The sequence below is a fragment of the Pleurodeles waltl genome, chromosome 12 (assembly GCF_031143425.1).
Source record: "Pleurodeles waltl isolate 20211129_DDA chromosome 12, aPleWal1.hap1.20221129, whole genome shotgun sequence".
Taxonomy (NCBI): Eukaryota; Metazoa; Chordata; class Amphibia; order Caudata; family Salamandridae; genus Pleurodeles; species Pleurodeles waltl.
In genome coordinates this window covers 710,424,014-710,444,703 of record NC_090451.1, presented here as the reverse complement: position 1 = coordinate 710,444,703, position 20,690 = coordinate 710,424,014, and the positions used below count along the sequence as shown (strand labels likewise).

The window sequence follows — 20,690 nt, the reverse complement described above, 5'->3', positions numbered from 1 at the left end:
GTTTTGTTATATGCCTTGTGTAATAGTGCCCTAGCTCTTCGTCCCCACCACCAATAGAGTGAAATGTGGATGCTCCAGTCCACCAGGATGTCATTGGGTAGATGTTTTCAACTCTTGACAGTAATTCTTTCATATCAATCCCTATATTATATGGTTATAGCATCCTAACATTTGGGGTATAGAGCAATGTTTCAAGAATTGTTTTAAACGTGAAATTGTGCATTTAGATGTTTTGTGTAACAGATCAAAAAGCTGTAAAAGTTCTGCTTCCAGCTGGGATTTCAGTAGATCAAATAAACTGTGGTGTTTCCTTTCTCTCAACAGAATAAAAGAGCTGGGGAAGCCATACAGGTTTGCAGCGAGGCTCACATCATGGACCCCAAAAACATCTTTATCCTTCGTGACCGTGCTGAAGCCTACATCCTCAATGAGGAATTTGAAAAGGGTACGAATAAACCTTTCACAACAACAGCAAATAGCTGCATGTGCCCTGCATTGCCTTCATTTCTAGTGAAAATCTTGGGTTCTATGTACCCAAGAATGGAGGGCAGTGTTTTTGAAATGCACTTTGTGTGGTTCTGCTACTATCTTTTCCCTCTCAGGGGAGATGTACTTAAAAAGTGAAAGCATTTTCTGACAGTACGTTTATGCTAGAATCGGGAAAGAGATCCTTCTACTCTAGAGTAAAGTGTTAAAACTGTTGAGTGAAAGTATTATATTGTGTCTGCCAGTTCAGTCGACAGCTATGTGAAGCCTCCCACGTGCCTGGGAATTCTTCTGTCATGAGCTGGAAAAAAGGCATGGCTCTGAGAGGCAACTGCGAGCACAGTGGAGGCCTTCTGCTGAGCTTGTTCAGGTCAAGGTCTTCTGGCTATCAGTGCTTGATCTTTTCTGGATGCCTTGCAGCCCTCTGGACTACTCCCCTAGAGAAGAAGTCCTTTCTTATGGGCTTGAGATTCGAGTAACTCAGACACTCTGTCTACACCGGCATTTCCACTGATGCTTAAGACGAAGTTGAAACCAATCTAAACACTGGCTCCTATTATTACGGTGCCTCCCACAGCATCAGTTCTCAAGTTGATGGCGATGTTCCTTGAAAGCAAGCACCAGCCATGTAGTCTGTAAGGATAAAATGTCATCTGTTTGGCAAGGGAGAAAGTAAGGGTTTATATTAACTGTGAAGATCTATGTGAACTCCTCCCCATTATCCAAAAGTTCACATACTTTGAGATTTTTTTTTTTTTTTTATAAATTGTGATCCCTTGGCTATGGAAGGTAGCCTTAAGGATACATGGACGAAAATGGCTCAAAAGCTGATCACCTCCTGTGTCCTTATAATACTAACACTTGTGGTCTAGATCCTTATCTAGGAGAGGAGATCTTCGCTCTGCCTCATCAGTGGTCACATCGTTCACACTCATTGCTCAAAGGGCAATAAAGGACTTGGAATGTACTTCTTCTGTGCAAGTTAGGTAGAAGTTTCTGATGGAAATCTTACACTGCAGAACCATTTCCTTCCATTTAACAAGGCTCTCATAGACACTATAATTCCTTTATGGGAGAAGCTCTTTTCAAGCCCCTCACGCACAGTCCTTAGGCAATCACCAGACATCGTAGCTTAGCTCCAGGCGACCCACACTTTTTATACTCTCACACATCACCAGAGAGTCTGGGGGCTCAAATGTCCTCCTCAAAACAGAATTCTGATGCCTTTCCTACAGCCCCTCCAAACAGTCACTCAATCTTTGATGCCTTTGTGCGCTGTGTGTTTGTATTAAGCAGCTTTGCTCTATCCACAGTTTATGCTACCTGTGTTTGGGCCACTATGTCCATGCCTTATCACTACTCTTGGTTTGGGGGGACAGGGACTTCTGGTCTCGGTGGAAAGACATCACCTCAAATCAGGAGGTCTTCTCCATTGTGCGGTAACGGTACTGCCTCGTATTCCACACCATCCCTCCCAGAATCCCACAATGCGGCCTCCTCCTAAGCTCAGACTACCTTCATCTAGAGAAAGAGGCACAAGTGCACCTCACAAAGGACACCATCGAACTGGTACCCTCAAACCAGCAGGGACAAGAATGTACTCCCTCCTCTTCCTGAATGCCGATCCTCAACCCCAGACCATTAAACTTGTTCATCCGCAACTAACCCTTTCACATGGTCAACCTGCAGGATATCCACCCGTTTCTACTCTAATGTGGCCTCCTGTGAGCTCTGGATCCGAAAGACTCGTACCTTCCCATCCGATTCACCCAGCGCGTCGCCCATATCTTGGATTCATGCTACGTTGGCGGCTCTACCAGTGCAAGGTGTTAATATTCTGAGTCATTACAGCACTAAAGGTGTTTACAAGTGCTTAGTCATAATAAGAACGTACCTGTGCAGAAACACCACGTCTTTGTGTACATAGACAATTGACCGATTAAGAGCAGCAGCAAATATGTATGCTGAGCACATACTCAAAAAGCTGTGTCCCTGCCTGACATCCTAAGTTTTATCATCAGTGATCAGTGTGTAAGTTGCACCTCCAGCTGCAGTAGTTCCAGCCTTTCCTGGGCTGACTTCTAAACGCAGAGCAAGGCGAACCATACCACAACAAGCAGAGGGTGATGGCACTTCAACACCTACTGTCTTTTAAAAAAAAAAATATTCTCTCCCCCCTGCCCCCGCCCCCATTCCCCCCCCCCCCCCATCACTTTTCACACTGTGATGAAACTGTTGTGGATAATAAGTTCTTGCATAGAGTACCAGATGCAGGTTACTCATGTGCCATCTACAAGAGTACATCTCAGAGCAGTAGCACAGGCAGAAGGGCATTGGGAGGATCTAGCACTTGGCTTTGTTAGAACATAAGCAGCCTGCAGCTTGGCGGGCCCTTTCTATATCCTCTTCCAGTAGTGACTGTCACCACTGATGTGTTTCTGGTGTGGTGGGAATCTCACAACCATAAGAAGTCTTTCCAAAGCACCTACCACACCACAGGCGCCACATAAACTACCTGGAACTGCATGCCATCAGGTTAGCCCGCGAAGGCTAGCTTGTTCTGGGGAAGACAGTACTAATTGAGGTGAACAACATAACCAGCATGTACTACATCCAGAAGCAAGGGGCACCCACTCGCCTGAGCTCTCCATACTGGCTCTGGAAGTTTGGCACTCGGCAGAATGTTGAGTAAACAAATGAAAAAACGGACAGGAGCCACTGTAAATGCCAAGAAACCAAGTAAACACAGAGGAAAACCGAAATCTTTCATCAGGCATCATGTGGGCCAGAGAATGTACAACTGTGGAGCAAGAATCTTTGAGAAAGATTAAAATTCTCTTTGTAGGTGCTGCCTGAAGTGCCACCAATGGTGTTTAACCAGAAGGACAGTCCTATGGTCTGTATCCTCTACCTGCAGACGGATCGCTTCTATGAAGGGTGTATAGTGCGAGTGGACCCTCAAGCTCAGAAAGAAGCAGCGGAGGGCATATTACTCCATGTTCCAGTCACCACTGAAGCGCCCTCCCTCCGGTACCTTGATCTGGCCAGCCATGAGAGCACTGAAGGCACCAGGACGCACAATAGGATGGATGCGATGCAGAGGAGAGATTTGTCAGGCTCAAAAGCAGGAGGCATAGAAATTAGTAACATTCCTGTTTGCAAATGAACCCCCATTTCAACCGAGTGTCCCAAAGAGGAAGATAACGCTACAGAATTTGTGCACAGCATGCGAATCCAGAAAATATTCGACGCAAAACGTGATGGTCACTCATCTCTAGGGGCAGCTTTTCAGCTTGAAGAATGAATTTCATCTGTTCATGTGACCTTCCATCCTCTCCAGTAATGAAGAGATTTGCAATTTAGAGGTGGAGGCAATATGTATAAACAAGCATTCCTAACTGGACTTTTCTTGCCACACAACCTGAAAATAAAACAGTTGACATAAGCGAGTCAATCAAAGCATCGCCGTGAACGCGAAGAGAGAGACAAAAGGAAAAAGACATTTATTTGCAGTCAAAGTTATCAGCAATAGTGCAATTATCCATGTAACAGGGTCAATGTCCAAGGCGGTAACAAAACCGCCCCAAGGAGGGACAAACCTACAGCAGTTACCAACGAAAACAACGGATTTTTAAAAGGCAAGCCCATGAAGGAGTGATAGTGATGGACATGCGGTGGGCGTAGTAAAAAGCCCAGATACAACCCAACACATCGGAAAAGCAGTGCTTGCACACTGCTATGCTCGACCTAAAAAGGCTGCTTGTCACTAAAAGGAAAGAATTAATTAGAAGATGGCCAACCACGCAGAGGATCCCCAGAGACAAATGTATGACACCACAGGAGGATGGACATAGCACCAAACAGTCGACCACACCCGGGGGTACAAAAGACCAGAAACAGAATTCAGGACCCGACCGCAGAGCGGCTGAATACTGTATACAATGCACATCCAGAAAACTCTTCACCCTGCAAAACTACTCTTCAAGGTAAGTAGCCATTTCAATACGCTTTGCATGCCTCGGAAAATCTACTTGTCCACTCGCTATGGTGAGTTAGATTTTACCAGGGCGAGCTTTTCCTAGGGCCTGCTTGCCCATTCTGATGAGAACTCGAGCTAACATAGAAAAGGTTTTCTGTTCGTTCAGAAAGTGAATGAGTAATAATGATGCCTTTAACTCTTGTTTCTATTTTGTCACATTAGTTGGGCATTCAAGACAGAAGTCAAATGTCAGCGTGTGTGTTCTAAGAAATTGCTGCTTATTTTGCCTTAGAGAAAAGGTGTTCACTTTTCCTTCTCTGCTTGCAAAGTTGGAAAATTATGTTAAGTGAACTGTCTGACAATCCTTCTGGGTAAACAACATTTAAATAGCTGTAAATTACTGCACTACGACGTCATGCTTTAGTAATATATTTATTAAAAGTGAGTTTTTAAATATCAACTGAGAAGCATTCTGCCCCCCGTCCTGATGACAATGCCATTAGGCAAGTAAGGGGTCATGTGTACCCTATATGTGCAATATATTTTTATTTTTATTATAGATGGAGCAACATTTTCAACCACTAAATCAGACAAGTTGTTTGTACAGCAGACATGCTGAACTGAAATGTTTGTAAGTGCTCTTGTATGTGAAATGAAGAAAAAGGTGACAGTGAAATATATTTATTTGAGATCACACAATTTGAGACGAGTTTATGGGTCAAGCGCATTACAGTTAGGTTGAGTAGGTTATTCTAGTAACTAGAACTGCAGGTCTGGTATCATTTTTCGCGACCTGCTTCGAATTGTGGGTGAAGATATTGCCCTTCTCTCAATAACCCTTTCTCTCTCTGGGTCCTTTAGTACTATACATCTTGAATCATAACACATCAGATTCATGGGTAAGGTATAAGGTTGCTTTGCTTTTTTCCATTCTGAAAAGTTATCATTTGTTAAATCTCAATCTGAAGTTTGCTTGCCTTGCCAAGAGTCAGTTTGCTTGGCCTCAGCTTCTGTTCTCTGTCCTGTGAGTGGAGCAGATGAGAGCCCTGGTCTCAAAGGAGGGGTCCTGTGGTACTTAAGTGTGAACTGCAGAGTATCCAGAGAGTATCATTAAAAAATATCACCTTCGTGAAGCCTTATCCCCTTCAACCCAAATGCATGATGCCCTTCACCGTCTTTAAATTGAACGTACCAAAGACTAGATTGCTGAACCACAAACCAGTGTCCTCCTTGAAGCCTCTGCCTACTCGTTCTAAATCCATCAATGTTGTTCTGATTTTGGCCCTTACTCTATATTACCAAGTCTGATGCTTTTTTTGCTACTTTTCAGCAAATTAAAACCTTTGGGTCTTAAATGATTTCATCAGGCACAGTCGTATCGCACATGCTTGCAGGGAGCACCTTCTCCCCGTTCTTTCTAATTCTACATCGGCTCCTCTCAGTTCATTTTGGACTGATTAACACGAGACACCCACAAGAAATCTAGAATATGCAGCAGCACCTTTAACAACCGTTGTACTCACCGGGAAAACTCAACTTTGAAAGAGACCAAACAATGAACAGTCCAAAATCTAAATGTTGGAAACATTTGATCACTCCCTTTGCTTGCCCAACCTCTGGAAGCCCCTCCCCTCTGTTAATTCTTCAAATATGTCATTTTAAGCACCTTTCAGATTTTGGGGTGGGGGGCAAAGAAAAATGGCAAAATCCTTGTATCCATCAGGACCGCCGCAGAGCTGCTCCTGTTTGGAAACTAATTGAAGCCTCTTTAAGAAAACTACTTCACGATGCATTCAGCGTCGCCAACTCAGGTTCCTCTCCTTCTACTCTTTGACTTCATGCTCGTCTCGGACCATGTGCAGCACTCGGCTGTCTTTCGGCTCGGTTCCTGCTACAGAAATACCATATGTGTATACATACATAGACATAACTATACGTTATGCGGCAGCCTGTTGACTCTGTGACCTCACCCATTAACATGTCCAACCTTGATGATATGGAAGAACGTTCCCTCTTTGGAGGTTCAGTCTACAGAAACCTGCGTTACCACCAGACTGACTGCACTGGCCCCCTTTCTGGCTCTTCTATTTCTTTAACGTTCCTACCATGAATGCGTAAAATTGCTTGTCGTAGGTTTTTCAAAGAATCCTGCCCTTTGTTGTATAAAAAAAAAAAACTTTTATTGCGATGGCAGCAATTCTGATTATAAATCTTCAAGTCGGCCTAAGTATGTGTTTTCTTTGCAGCTATTGAAGATTACCAAGAGGCGAAGGAGTTGGACGGGGAGAATGAGGAGCTAAAGGAAGGTCTGGACAGAGCACAGAAGCTCCTCAAGCAGTCTAGGAAGAGAGATTATTACAAAATCCTTGGCGTCAGGAGGTCTGTCGTTGGTTTCATTATTTCTAAATTTTACTTTCTGCATGTTGATCAACCAGTTTGGTGGCTGTACGTCTGTGAACGGACATAGTGGATACCAGATGTGTCCGCACAGATGGTTCGAACATCCATATCCTGCAGTATGGGCTCCCGTTATTGAAAAACGCTCCTTTGGGCGGTGGGGGGAGGAGCTACATTTTTTACTGCATCTTTGAGAATGATTATATTATGTAACCTCTCTCATATGGCAGGAAAACTGGAAAAAGGACCAAGTGAAGTAATTTCAAGCCCACCCGACCACTTAGTTGAAAGGGAAAGGGACACATAGAGACCTCTCACTGGGTGTTGCTTTCAGTTTTTCTATAGTTCTCTAGGCTGCCAGTTAGAAAGATCAACCCTAAAGAAAGCCAATTCTGGTGACTTGGTAATCCATTTAAATTCTAATAGGGTTGAATATTTTTCACAAGGTTTGTAATGTTTACTGGTGTTGGTCATCTGTCCCAGATTTCATCTCCTTTTAACCTGGCGTCCATAAATGTGTGTCTTGCTGATTCTTGCTCAACTTTATTTAAGACTCCTTAAAGGACACTCATACTCTTAAATATTGATTATTAATAAAATCCCTAACAATCAAAACAATAGGTAATTAATAAAGAAAATACATATTTAAAAAGTAAAAACTTATAGTACATCCAAGCAATAAAGAGAATTAAACATAATTTAAATGTTGACTGCAAATATTTTAGGGATTTTGAACAGCAAAAGCGCCCAAACTATTGGACAGAATTAAAACAGATTTGACTGAAACGTGGTTCCTGGTCCAGAAGCAACCTTTTTTTGTTTTGATGTAAATCTGTTCAGTAGTTTTTAGAAAAATTAAAGAAAATCCAAATTTGTATATAAGGGGCCTGAAGCTATCTAGCTATAACTGAATTTCTACGGTTTCATACATGTAAAATGTGAGCCTAACTATAACATCCCTGTAACCTTTTTTTTTTTTTTTTAAGCGAATGTGTGTATGTGTATATTTTATACATATATATATCTATATGTTCGATGGCATGTGTAGCTGCAGATACACATGCTTTGCACATCCCGCCAATCATATGCGCCCATTTTGAAATTGAGTTGTTATGTGTCTGAGTATTGGAGCCTTCAGTGCTCCCCGTGCTTTTGGGTCATGTCTGCTCCATCAGATAAGCCATCAGTACTCTTGGTTCCTTGCCATTCCCATAATGTACTGCTCTCAGCCACTGCCTCACATTCCAAAACATTCCTTTCAAAGTCATTCACTGCAACATGTGACACACACACCGAGCTAAGGTATTGGTGCACAATCTCTCTTGTGCTCCCAAACATGCTCGCTGCACATACTCATGCTGCATAAGTTGATACAAAATGACTGGATTAGCGGGGTCTCTCTCTCTCTCTCTCTCTCTCTCTCTCTCTCTCTCTCTCTCTCTCTCTCTCTCTCTCTCTCTCTCTCTCTCTCTCTCTCTCTCTCTCTCTCTCTCTCTCTCTCTCTCTCTCTCTCTCTCTCTTTCTCTCTTTCTCTCTTTCTCTCTTTCTCTCTTTCTCTCTTTCTCTCTTTCTTCTCTCTCTCTCTCTCTCTCTCTCTCTCTCTCTCTCTCTTTCCCCCCCCCCCCCCCCCCCAATCACTCGCAAAGCGTCTCTAGTCACTCTCCCCGCCTTCCACTCTTGGATGCCTCAGCACACTTCACACTATCAGTCTCCCTCACTCACTCCAATCACGAATATCATTTAGTCTTCTACCCTCTTCGGTCCGATACTCCCTTCCTGCACGACTTCTTTAGTACGTCGTTGTCTTCCATTTCCAAATCTGTCAATATCTGCTGTGCTGACTTTAGCCTTCCCAAGTCCTAACAAACTAAAGCTATGATATAATCCCTGATGAGACTCTCCCTTGATGGGCTTCTGCGTTAAAGTATGCCATGAGAAAGTGAGCAGATCCTTCATTCAACTCCGAGACATGGCCACAGCATCATCGCTTCATGTATATTCAACTCTACAAAAGGTTTGCAAGGCATCAACTTGGAAGGCTCCATATGAATTTGTATTGAAGATACTTTCTTGTTAAGGCATCAATGTCCCACTGTGCAAAACATTTACGGCTTGGTACTTTGTTTAAAGTGTGTGAAAAAGTTGTGAAAAATCCAGTGCTAGAGAAAAAATCATGGAACTGCAGTGGTCCACCGTGGGTATATTTTACAGATCCTTGGGTTACCTGCCTGCACCGCTGGGTGAATGTGGTACTGCCCGCTGCTAGATTCTTGTGTGGTGCAGGTGTACCGCCCATTCATTGAATTCCTCGTAACAGAAATAGCCCACAGCAGGGTTGGGTTAAGTTTAAAATGTTGTTTTTATTTTTACAGTCACTAGATGTATATGTACCAAAGATCCTAAACTTCCCAATGAAAAAAAAAAAATATAAAGAAAAACAGCACTTGAAGACTAGATACAGATGAGCTTTTTGCACGCTGCTTTGTTACTGTAAAGCTGGAGTATTGTCATCACGTTGTGCTCTTGTTTGTGTTGTAGAAGTGCCAACAAACAGGAAATCATTAAAGCATACCGAAAACTTGCACAGCAGTGGCACCCCGATAACTTCCAGTCAGAGGATGAAAAGAAGGAGGCAGAGAAGAAATTCATCGACATTGCCGCCGCCAAGGAAGTCCTTACGGATCCAGGTATGGATGGAGACCGTCAGCGCCCCGCAGCACTGCTCCAACATGGCGAGAGTGGTCAATCTTACCCAGTTCCTTCATCGTTGCATTATCAGGGTTGGTTCCCACCTTTGACACCACAGAAAGAGAAGCATGTGCTGGCTAGTGTTTCATAACAAGGCCGGGTCCAGAGCAGGCAAGGTGGCACGATGTAGGTGTAGCACACTTCGTTAGGATCCACATGTCCTTTAGTTACTATTTATTTTTATAGGAACAGTTTGCACCTGACAGTGGAGCATTCAGATATTTTAGAATTAAACAAAAATTCAAATTTGACAGAACAAATGACTTTATCACATCTTATTAATGTTCTGTAAGCTCAGGTCACTGTTCTAGCCAAGCAGAAGTTTTAAGGGTATTAAACCTCCATCCACGACAAACCGGAATAAATGCGTTGTCATTTACCCCCTCTGAGAGTACCAGATTCATGTTGGCACTGGAGACTGGTCCTACACCCTGGCAGAAATGTAGCAAGATACAACATGATGTGAAACGTCAGTGAAGATGAAATGCCTGTCGTAAACGTATCGGGATATATCACATTTGTTTCATCAGGGGTATTCATATAACAAAAACTGAGCTACTATGGAATGCAAATCACTGTACATTGCAACAGGATATGTAGCAATGTTGGTTTACTATGAGCGCTCTGAACCGTAAATAAATACACACTGAGAAGCGGGGACAAGAAGGCATGTAGTTCGAAAGGTAGGATGATTGCAAACAAGTTGGCCTGGATACATTTTCTGAGTCGCACCATTGACGGAGTAAGTACAAAGGTACATAGTTAATGTTAAAAATAATATAGCAGGGGATTAGACTCATTTATTTACATTTTTAACGTTTGCATAATTCTTTCATCATCCCAGAGTCCTGTTGTGTGTGCAGAGAAAGCCAGTCTTTCACTGCTTTTTGAGAGCATTTGCTTGCAAGCCTGGTCAGGAATGTCCTAGTGGTGTGTCTCCACCAGACACACTGTGTTTAGAAGCAAGGTGGACAGGCGTACGCAAGCGGAATGCCTCTCCGTCACAGCACAGACTTTGAAGTGAATTGTAGCAGTTAAGTGGAGCCTATCCCGTGCCTTAGGGGGAAAGAAGGAGGGAATGAAAGACTGGAAAAAGTGGCAAAGGGGAAAGCAGGAACTTGCAGAGTGAGATGAAGGGCAGTCAGGGTCCATTGGTGGATCAGAGAGGCATCAGTCAGAATCAAGACCACGTACTCTTAGTGATCACCATGCTGACACACAATGGCTTCTGAGCAAACGATTCTCCCTGGCACTTGTTATTTCACAAATGTAGCACTGAGCAGACGTGATGGACTTGTATTGGCTAAACAGGTGAGCTCAGTGATTTTTAACTCTTTGGCATTTGGAGAGAGACTTGTTGGGGGAGGGGGGCTGCTGTAGAGATGGTTGCAGTAGTTGGAACACTCCTTTGTATTCACCTCCCTCTCAAACCTGGCCTACAAACTCATTACAAGCCAATCATGCTTCCCCTCTTGCACCACCATCCACACCAGGCAATATAGAAACATAACCACTTAGCTGTTTGTCAACATACATTGCTACAAATACAGTCTTCCAAATCAGCTGACCTGGAGACACCCTCTGTCTTAACGTAACGGCTGTGCGTTGTGTGTAAGCTCCCTCCAAACCAATAAACAAAATTACAAGTGGAAATCCGGGATTGTATTCAAAATCAAAAATATTAATCTCCGGAAAAAAGTATACATAAAGTCAAAATCTTGGTCCTGTACATCCAAAAACAAGGTGATTGACGAATGCTTGAATTAATCTCAGCCACGGGCAAGGGCTCAAGCTGCATCCCAGTCCATTGATTTTTATTTTTTTTGTCCACCATGTCACTCCCCTGTTTGGACCCAGCTACATACAAATCTGTCTTGATTCACCCTGCTTCCCATGGGAACAGTCCAGCCCGAAATGCCAGATCAGGTCCTCCCTGAACCACAAATGAGCTCCCAGGGACCAGTTTTGGGGCATCAGCAATCATCAACCAGGCTAGCTGGAATTTACTGATATCAATCAATCAATCAATCAATCAATCAATCAATCAGTCACTGCATTTGTAAAGTGCGCTACATACCTGCGAGGGTCTCAAGGCGCTGGGGGGGGGTGAGGGGGGGTGCTACTGGACGAAGAGCCAGGTCTTGAGGAGTCTTCTGAAGGCCAGCAGGTCCTGGGTCTGTCGTAGGATGGTGGGGAGAGTGTTCCAGGTCTTGGCAGCGAGGTAGGAGAAGGATCTGCCACCGGCAGTGGTTTTTCGGATGCGGGGGACTGTGGCGAGGGCGAGGTTGGCTGAGCGGAGGCTTCGGGTGGGGGTGTGGAAGCTGAGTCGGTTGTTGAGGTAGGTGGGTCCGGTGTTGTGCAGTGCTTTGTGTGCGTGGATCAGGAGCTTGAAGGTGATCCTTTTGTTGACGGGGAGCCAGTGCAGGCCTCTCAGGTGGAGTGTGATGTGGCTGCGGCGGGGGACATCGAGGATGAGTCGGGCCGAGGCGTTATGGATGCGTTGGAGTCGTCTCAGGAGCTTGTTTGTAGTTCCTGAGTAGAGGGCGTTCCCGTAGTCGAGTCTGTTGGTGATGAGGGCCTGGGTAACGGTTTTTCTCATGTCGAGGGGGATCCATTTGAAGATCCTGCGGAGCATACGGAGGGTGTTGAAGCAGGACGCGGAGACGGCCTTGACTTGCCTGTTCATGGAGAGAGTGGAGTCGAGGATGACCCCCAGGTTGCGTGGGTGGTCCGTGGGTTCCGGGGCTGTGCCTAGTGACGTGGGCCACCAAGAGTCGTCCCAGGCTGATGGGGTGGGTCCGAGAATGAGGATCTCCGTCTTTTCGGAGTTCAGCTTCAGTCTGCTGTCCTTCATCCAGTCGGCTACGGCCTTCATTCCTCGGTGGAGGTTAGCTTTGGCGGTGTGGGGATCTTCGGTGAGGGATATGATCAGCTGGGTGTCGTCGGCATAGGAGATGATGTTGTGTTGTCGTGGCACGTGGGCCATGTAGATATTGAACAGTGTCTGGCTGAGGGAGGATCCCTGTGGGACGCTGAAAATGATCTCGGTGGTTTTGGAGCGGAAGGGTGGGAGGCGGACGCTCCGGGTTCTGCCGGAGAGGAAGGATGTGGTCCAGGCCAGGGCCTTTTCTTGGATACCGGCGTCATGGAGGCATGCTGATAGGGTGCGGTGGCCGACCGTGTCAAAGGCTGCTGATAGGTCCAGGAGGATGAGGGCGGCTGTTTCTCCTTTGTCCATCAGGGTCTGGATGTCATCAGTGGCGGCGATGAGGGCGGTCTCGGTGCTGTGGTTACTGCGAGAAACGGATTGGAAAGGGTCCAGGATGTTGTTAACTTCGAGGTAGCGGGTCAGCTGTTTGTTGACAATCTTCTCTGTCACTTTTGCCGGGAAAGGGAGCAGGGTGATGGGCTGGAAGTTCTTGAGGTCCGCCTTGGGCTTCTTCAGAAGGGCGTTGATGTCGGCGTGCTTTCAGCTTTCTGGGAAGGTTGCTGTCTTGAAGGAACAGTTGATTGTTTACAGTGAACCTGGGAGCCACACCGAGCGCACTTAGGGCAACAAATGCAAAAACTACAAGGTGATGTATGGAATGCTTGAATTAATCTTAGGGAGACAGAGACAGATAGACAGATGGTTATCGCTAGTGATTATCCCTAGAATTTGAGAACACTTTTTTTTTTTATCTTCACAGAAATGCGGCAAAAGGTTGATGCTGGTGAAGATCCCCTGGATCCCGAAAACCAGCAAGGAGGAGGACACCCTCAACAGTGGCCGTTCGAGTTCAACCCCTTCACATCTGGCAATTTCCAGTTCAAATTTAACTTCAATTAATTTTGTGTAACTGAAAACCTGGGAAGTTAGGAAATGTAGACTGTCATAAAGCCAGAGGTTTGAAAGTAGGATGGGTCTCAACTTTGCTGAACTTGGTCAATGAAATGAATCAGGACTCGCCTTCATATTGGATGGCAGTTCCTAGCAGGTGGGCAGGCTGCGATCGGCCCCAGAGGGAGGTATGCAGCGGCTCCTCTGCATAACCTTCCACCCGTTTGCAAAATGTTGTTCAGGAAACATTGGAGCTGGAAAGTTGATCTGAGAAGCATCCTGTGTTGTAGTTCTGCAGAGTGTGCATCTTCTAAAATTCATCTCAGTGAAAAAATACTTCCATGCACTCCGACTCTACTGACAGCTGACCAGGAGTGCACACAATTGTTTGGAGCCCAGAGCCAAACTGAAGTTGCGAGCAACTTGAACCCTTCTTGAGATATGGGATATTTGGTTCTAAGAAGTACACTGGTAAGGGCAGGTCCTGCAAATTTTGGCTTTTTGCTGTTGCTGGTATTCATTTGGCACTATATGCATTTATGCAGACCAAGCCACACTCCTCTCTTTTGTTACAGTTCTGGTTCTCCAAGTGGAGGAGAAAACAAACTGAGCTTTTCTAATCAATTTCCACTTATCGAGCACCGTGCTGCATTGCACTACTTTACACAGTGGGCACACTCCTTTTTACAATAAAGTGTTATCCTTTTGGTGATCTTGGCAGCAGCTTCCGACAGGAGGCCCTGTGCTCTCTCGCGCAGCCAGTGCGGTGTTGTCCCCAACATGGCAACAGCTACATCACACCAACTAGGACTGCTTCAAGTGTCTCATTTGGAACCCCAACCCAACTGTCTAAGTACATGTTCTTAGTCTAGCAGTGCAGAATTCTGTTTCCGCTGTGCTATGGCTGCTCGGGCACTGTTTACGCAGCGTACATACTGTGTGCTACACTGAAAAGTGTCTGTGAGCTCTAAATGCACCTAGGCTAACGTGGTTCAGTCACTGATGAGACGTGCAGAAAACCTGCCAGAAAAAAGTGTGTTTCATTGTTTTTGTTCTGAGTCTGGGCTTTGTGTTTATTACTGTTTCGCAAGTTTTGTCGAATTGTCCAAGTTTATTTTCTGTTCCTGTTGTTCCGTCAGAGTAGTTTGCATGCCATCTCCGTTTTACAGCGAGAACTTGTAATGGGAGGCAACTTCTTGGAGAGGCTCCTTGTGACACAAAATTATAGCCACTCCCCTTCTGTTTCATAAGATTAAAGGTAAGAAAATAAACATCTAGCCTTTAATTTGTAGCACAAGTAAGAAAGCGCCAGTGTCTTTTCAGTGAACTGGCATTTTCACGCAGCGTCACTTGACAAGACTCCGACTCTAGGAAATGCTTTTTGTTCACTTTTTTTTTCTTTTTTAAATGTTAATTTAGTGGGGCCTAAGGTTTTCATGCAGTGCAGGTGAGCTGCATTAGGTTTTCCTGCCGTTAGCTGCAATGTCAGAGAGGCGTCGTTGAACCATCTCCCAGCCCATGTGCCACCTGCTTCTTTCATATGCTCTGTATTTGAAGGATTTGCGCCCTCTCAGATTATGGTGTCCCAACGTGCAAAAAGATGTGCGTTTGACATAAGGCATTGCTATTTCAGAGAAAACGTGCATGGAAAATACATGTGAACAGAATCTCTGACTCCCTATATCTTGTTGCTACATGGTATCCAGCTTAGATTCCACACAAAAGTGGATTTATTTTCCCATCCTAGTCAGTTTTTGTGTCTGTTTATTGGCAAGCTGGGACACCAGAGTGTTGTAAATGCTTAAAAGGACATGGTCTGATGTGAAAGAGGTTTAATGCCCAGTGGCTGGCCTCTGATTTCACTGTTGCATTGGAGATGGTTTTCTACAGAGAATAGAAAGTAACCCTCAAAGTGGTGTTCCTCGGGTATTCCAGATGTGGACACAATTAGATCCACACTAATGAACCCAAATACTGAAACCCTGGTGTTTTCAGGATTTCAAAGATCAGGCAAAGCACCCTTCCCTACCTGTCCAGGACTACTGTCTGGAACAATCCTTGGCCTCCCTTCCTATCCGCAGCAGTGTGTACTCTACCGTGCCACTGAAAGTAGAGCTTGCTGCGTTCGGCTACTAACTCGGTTGGTTATACTTGCACATTCTTATGTGTCATTGGCTTCACCACAGCAGCCTGTAGAGAATGACTTAAGGTTGCCCCCAACTCCAGTTAAAATTGAATCTTGAAAGCTGTTTACCAGTGTGCCAAAATGCTGAGGAAGACTGTCCGTTGAGCACCATCATACAGAAAAGTCCCTTTGGACTTGTTGTAGTTTGCTGTTTTGCATGGCTTTTTGTACCCACGCTTTACACACCATGAATCTCCTGGCGTAAGGGTAGACTAATCTTTGTGAGCTAGACAACAAATGATATAAATAAGGACATATTTTTTTTTTTAGTTCTGTAATTGGAGCATGCCCCGAAAGTCGGACAGCAGTCGCCACACTCTACCCCAAGTGAACACGCAGAGTGTTCAAAGCTCACCTACCATGTATTAAAATATTTCAGACTGGGGAGTGGTAAAGTGATAAACTAGAGAGCAGCATCCTTACCTGCAGTGAAGGATTTATATTTATGTTTAAAAATGTGAATTTATGCAGAGATGTTAGAGGTGTGCGCACTTTCTAAACAATGTTCTTTTCTACTTTTTGTTGGATTTGGGTTTGTGTTTGTTTTGCCAACTGGCGTGTTTGTAAATGATCCTTTTTTTCACAGTGCAGTACGTACCGCGCTGGGAAAGCATGCAGGGTGACGGCTCCAGCGTGCTCACTGCACTGCTTCTCGGAAACCTGTACATTATTTAGGTTGTAAATCGAGAGGGTGCAGACAAGAAAAATTATATTTCTATTTAAGATCTGAATGCTCTTATAAACACTCCACAGTGAGTTGAACAATAATCTGTGTGTGGCAGTGTACTTTATTCAGTGGTTGTTGTAGGGTTTGAAAACTGTACGTGTTTACATTTTATGCAACTGTTTTTCCATGCTGAATGATCTGTGTATAAAAGGTGATTGGTGATCTTCGTTAACTGCACAAGTGACCAGAGCTGCCTGCCTTTCTGAAAGGTGACCAGATCTAATATGCGTAAGTATCCTGAACACAGGTTTTTGCTGTGAGAATCTTTTCTGGATTCATATGCTGAATATTATTCCACCGTCTATACTTTCCTCAGTCCTCTTCTTCCCACTTTTTTTGTTGTTGTTTTGTTTCTTGTTCTGTGTTGTGTGGCCATTTGGTGTCCATCACTCTGTGACATCAGATGTGCACCCTTAAAGCCCCAGTGCATGGTTGCCATCCTCAGATTCTTTTTTTCTGCTGTTGAGTCTGCAATTATTAGCTGTAGCTCTATAATCACCGGAGAAGAATAGCGAGACGTTTGATGAATCGTCAAGGACAACAAGGGGCAAATCCACTACACCCATAGAGTGAGAAGAAACAAATAATTGAAAGTCGCTGAAATAACAGAAATTTAGGTGGACCACCTGGATGACTGACTAAATCATTTGAGAATGCATGGACCTGGGGGCCAGGAACAGCTATGAGAAACGTTGAGCACTACCTTTTAGATTGTGTCCAAGTGTCAACATAATTTCACCAGGAAAGGCAACCATCAAATCTGCAACCTATGCCATTTCAAGAGACCACAACGCTGAAGGCTTTGAGGCACGCGCCAAGTTCTTCCAAAGACTCTGTGGCCCAGGGCAAAGTAGAGGCAGGCTCACTACTCCACCATGCAGGCACGGAGAAAAGGAAGCTTGTCACAGAGAAAACGCAGTCTTTTGACTGAAGAAGAGGACAATGTGGACCCAGAGGTGATGCAGGCTAAGAATCCAATTCTGAGGTAGAGGTTGTCGAATTGGAGCAAGAGGTTCCACCAAAGAAGCAAAGAGGGAAAGAATTTCCAAAACACCCTCAGGTAACATCCAAAAACAAGAGGGAGACAAACAAAAGTTGCTAGAATCCAAATCCTACAAGACTGCCTCAGTGCCAGACTTGTAGTCAACTGTAGAAAGTTGAAACACAAGGAGCCTTACGGGTCCTGACTCAGGGACAGTAGTAGAGGACGTCCCTCAGAAACACACTCAGCATCAGGCGACGAGTGAGAGAGAATAAACAGATTTACTGGCTCAGAAGAGGCAGCACACGACTGCAGTCAGTGCCAAAGGGATGGCAGTTCAAGTCAAGTGGAAGAAAAGACACCTTGAAGCCAAAATGGCATCTTTCCTACAGAAAGAGGGATTTCAATGCATCCCTTTGAGAAGTTTGGATCCCATCGAAGGTCTTAGAGGAACTGGGACAGAAAGAGGAAGAGCAGGTCAAATTCAGTCCGGTCAATACACATGAGCCTTATGAGGGAAACCAAGAAATGTTTTTTGACGTCAACTTCTGTCCAACTCTGTGATGAAGAGGGCAGGGGGCACTTATGGGTACAGCCGAAACAAGAGAAGGAACAACTTGTTTTCTTCTGGAAAGCCTCCTACCCTGCAGAGCAAAGACCCATTACCTACTGATGCTGCGCAGCATTCTAGACCAAGGAATGGAGACATTTAGGGAGCCAGCAGCCTTCAAGACCATAACGCGGAGGGTCGAGAAAAATATAAACTCTCTTTTAAAGACCCACTGTACATATGGGGCAATGCAATGTCATATTCTATCACCCTGTCCATGGCAAGAAAGAAGGCAGTGTCCCCCACATCCGTCGGCACACCGCCATAAAACAGAGCAGAATAGTGGAAACGGTGGAGTGGAAAGAGTAGAGCAGCACTGTGGCAGGTCGCTAACTCCAAAGCCCTCCTGTGTCTTTATACCAACGATCACTGGGAAGAAGGAGGGCTGTTAATGGAGCACCTCCCAGAGCAGTTTCAGAGAATGGCAGCTATGCTTGTGGAAGAGGAAAAGACCATGCCATCACATGGCTGAAGTCTTCACTCGATGCAGCAGTTACAGCCAGCAGGCAGATGGCCACCGGGACAACCCTGAGAAGACGCGCCCGGCTACAGCTGAGAGGCTACAAGGGCAAAGTGCAGACAGACATCATCCAAACACCATTAACTTTGGAACAACTGTTCGGCTCAGCAGGGACTGATATGCTGCAGCAGCTTGAAAGGGCAAAAGCCATGAGGGCACTGAGGTTCGAGATCACCATGAAGAGGAGCATCCCCCATGAGGAGACCAGCTAAAATAAGTTTTTCGGGTGCACAGCCACAGGCATTCTAACAACAGGCAGAGCAACAGCAGACAGCAATGCAGCAGTGTGTAAGAATTGCCATTTGTTTATGTTTCAGCCTTGAAAAAGTCTGTGAGGACGAAACACGTGTTGGCTGTTTTCTGATTTCCCATATGTATTGTCTCACGTACAGACACGATTACTCTGGAATACCGTGTCTTCTTTCCTATTATCAAGGATTAAAAACATCTTTTGCAACTCTACTCATCTTGGACTTCTCATCTATTATATTGTTTGGAGTGCCCTGGTCTGTTGTTTTTTTGTTGTTGCAATTTGTACCTCACAGCACGGGACATAGGTGGTCCTTATGTGGTTTCCGCCTGTGTTTTCTGTGTACTTCTGAAACCCTTGGTGGTTGGGTTTCCTCGACCAGGTTGGCACCGTGCCTAAGACCTTATATACGTTATGCGACTTTGAGCTTTTGTTTCAGATGTGCGACGTGAGCGTCAACCACCTCTTTTCTAAAAACGTTTACTAATAGCAATGCAGCAGTGGCAGTTCCAAGCAACCCCGCACCAGCCCGTTCGGAGTACAGCTTAAAGGGGGAGGTCAAACGTCTACAGAAGCACGCTCGTCAAACAAGTGACTCCACAAACCAGCTGCCCCACCACAAAACACCAGTTTTTGGGTGAGGCAAAATAGAGGACTTCCTACAGGAGTGGGGTATGGTCATGTAAGACGAGTGGATTCTCAACATCATCCAACATGGTTATTGCATAGAACTTATAAAGACCCCCCCCCCCCCCCCCAGGGATCAGACCAAAGAAAACATCACGTTCAAAACAAGAAAGGAAAAGCCTGCAGCACTACAAAATAAGCTTTAAAAAAAATACCAGCCAATATTGTGTCCCCAGCAAAGAGTAATCAGGGGAGCTATTCTGCAAACTTCCCAGTTCCAAAACCGGACAGTTCTTTGAGGCTGCTGCTGTGACAAAAGGACCACATGGCAACTATAGGCCTAAATGCCGCTTACTTGCATATCCCCATGAACCTCAGACTTGCATAAAAGGTACCTTTTGGCTCGTCGTCAACCTAAACCATTATCCGTTCTGGGTGTTCCCCTTCTGGATCAGGTAAGCACCTAAAGTATTTAAAAATGCTTAGCCACTGTAGTTTGAGTAGCTGCTGTAGTAGCATGCCTAAGAAGGAAGGGGATAAATGTATGCTCCTACTTAAAGGACTGGCTGATCAAGGCAAACTCATTCTCCTAGTGCAAGAGAAGCATCAAGACGATCTTGGACAACCTTCTCAAACTGGGGTTCACAACAAACTTGGAAAAGTCATCAACACAGCCATAGAGAGAAAAGATTCTAATGGGAGCAAGAATCTACATGGTGGAGACAAGAGCACTGACCACCCTTAAAAGGATTGACGCGATCACAGAACTAACTTGCCACTACCGCATGGGTCAGTCTGATAGTGAGGGCTGGAATGAAAATGAGGGGCATGATTGCCTCCTGCATCCCACTGACTCCCCATGCATGACTGCATGTGTGATTAGCTCAGAAAACGATCCATAATCAAAGGGAGTTGAGAAGATCTAGTGGTTGTAACACAATAGGTTGTGGAAGAAATGACATGGTGGAACGTAAACAGCATAACCAATGGCAGGTCTTAAATGCAACCAACTCCAGTTGCGACCATCACCACAGATGCATCACACATGGGCTGGTTAGCGCATTTGGGAGAGCTCAACTTCAGAGGGCTGTTGAAAGCAGAAGAAGCGATTCAACACATAACTATCCTGAAATGCAACTCTGTATTCCTGGCCCTAAGGGCCTTCCAAATGCAAGTAGGAGAAAAGAGAGAGTAAGTCCAAATTGACAACACAACCACAATGTTCTATCACAACACACAGGGTGGGACTAAGTCGCATGTGGTGTCAAATCTACCAAGGACATTTGGAAATGAATCAATCAGAAGAATAAACTTGATAGTACTACACCTGCAACACGTAGAAAACATGGGAGCAAACAG

At 44.9% G+C, this 20,690-nt stretch overlaps 1 protein-coding gene across 1 annotated transcript in view; it reads left to right on the top strand.

Annotated features, from left to right (window-relative positions):
- Window positions 1-16,383, top strand: part of LOC138266951 (dnaJ homolog subfamily C member 3-like) — a 75,104-nt gene extending 58,721 nt beyond the window's left edge. Inside the window, exons 9-12 of the mRNA XM_069215751.1 lie at window positions 325-445; window positions 6,712-6,844; window positions 9,401-9,549; window positions 13,300-16,383. Coding sequence (XP_069071852.1) covers window positions 325-445; window positions 6,712-6,844; window positions 9,401-9,549; window positions 13,300-13,439 — 543 coding nt within the window. The 3' untranslated portion in view covers window positions 13,440-16,383. The remainder of the gene's footprint in view (window positions 1-324; window positions 446-6,711; window positions 6,845-9,400; window positions 9,550-13,299) is intronic.
- The last annotated feature ends 4,307 nt before the right edge of the window (window positions 16,384-20,690 follow it).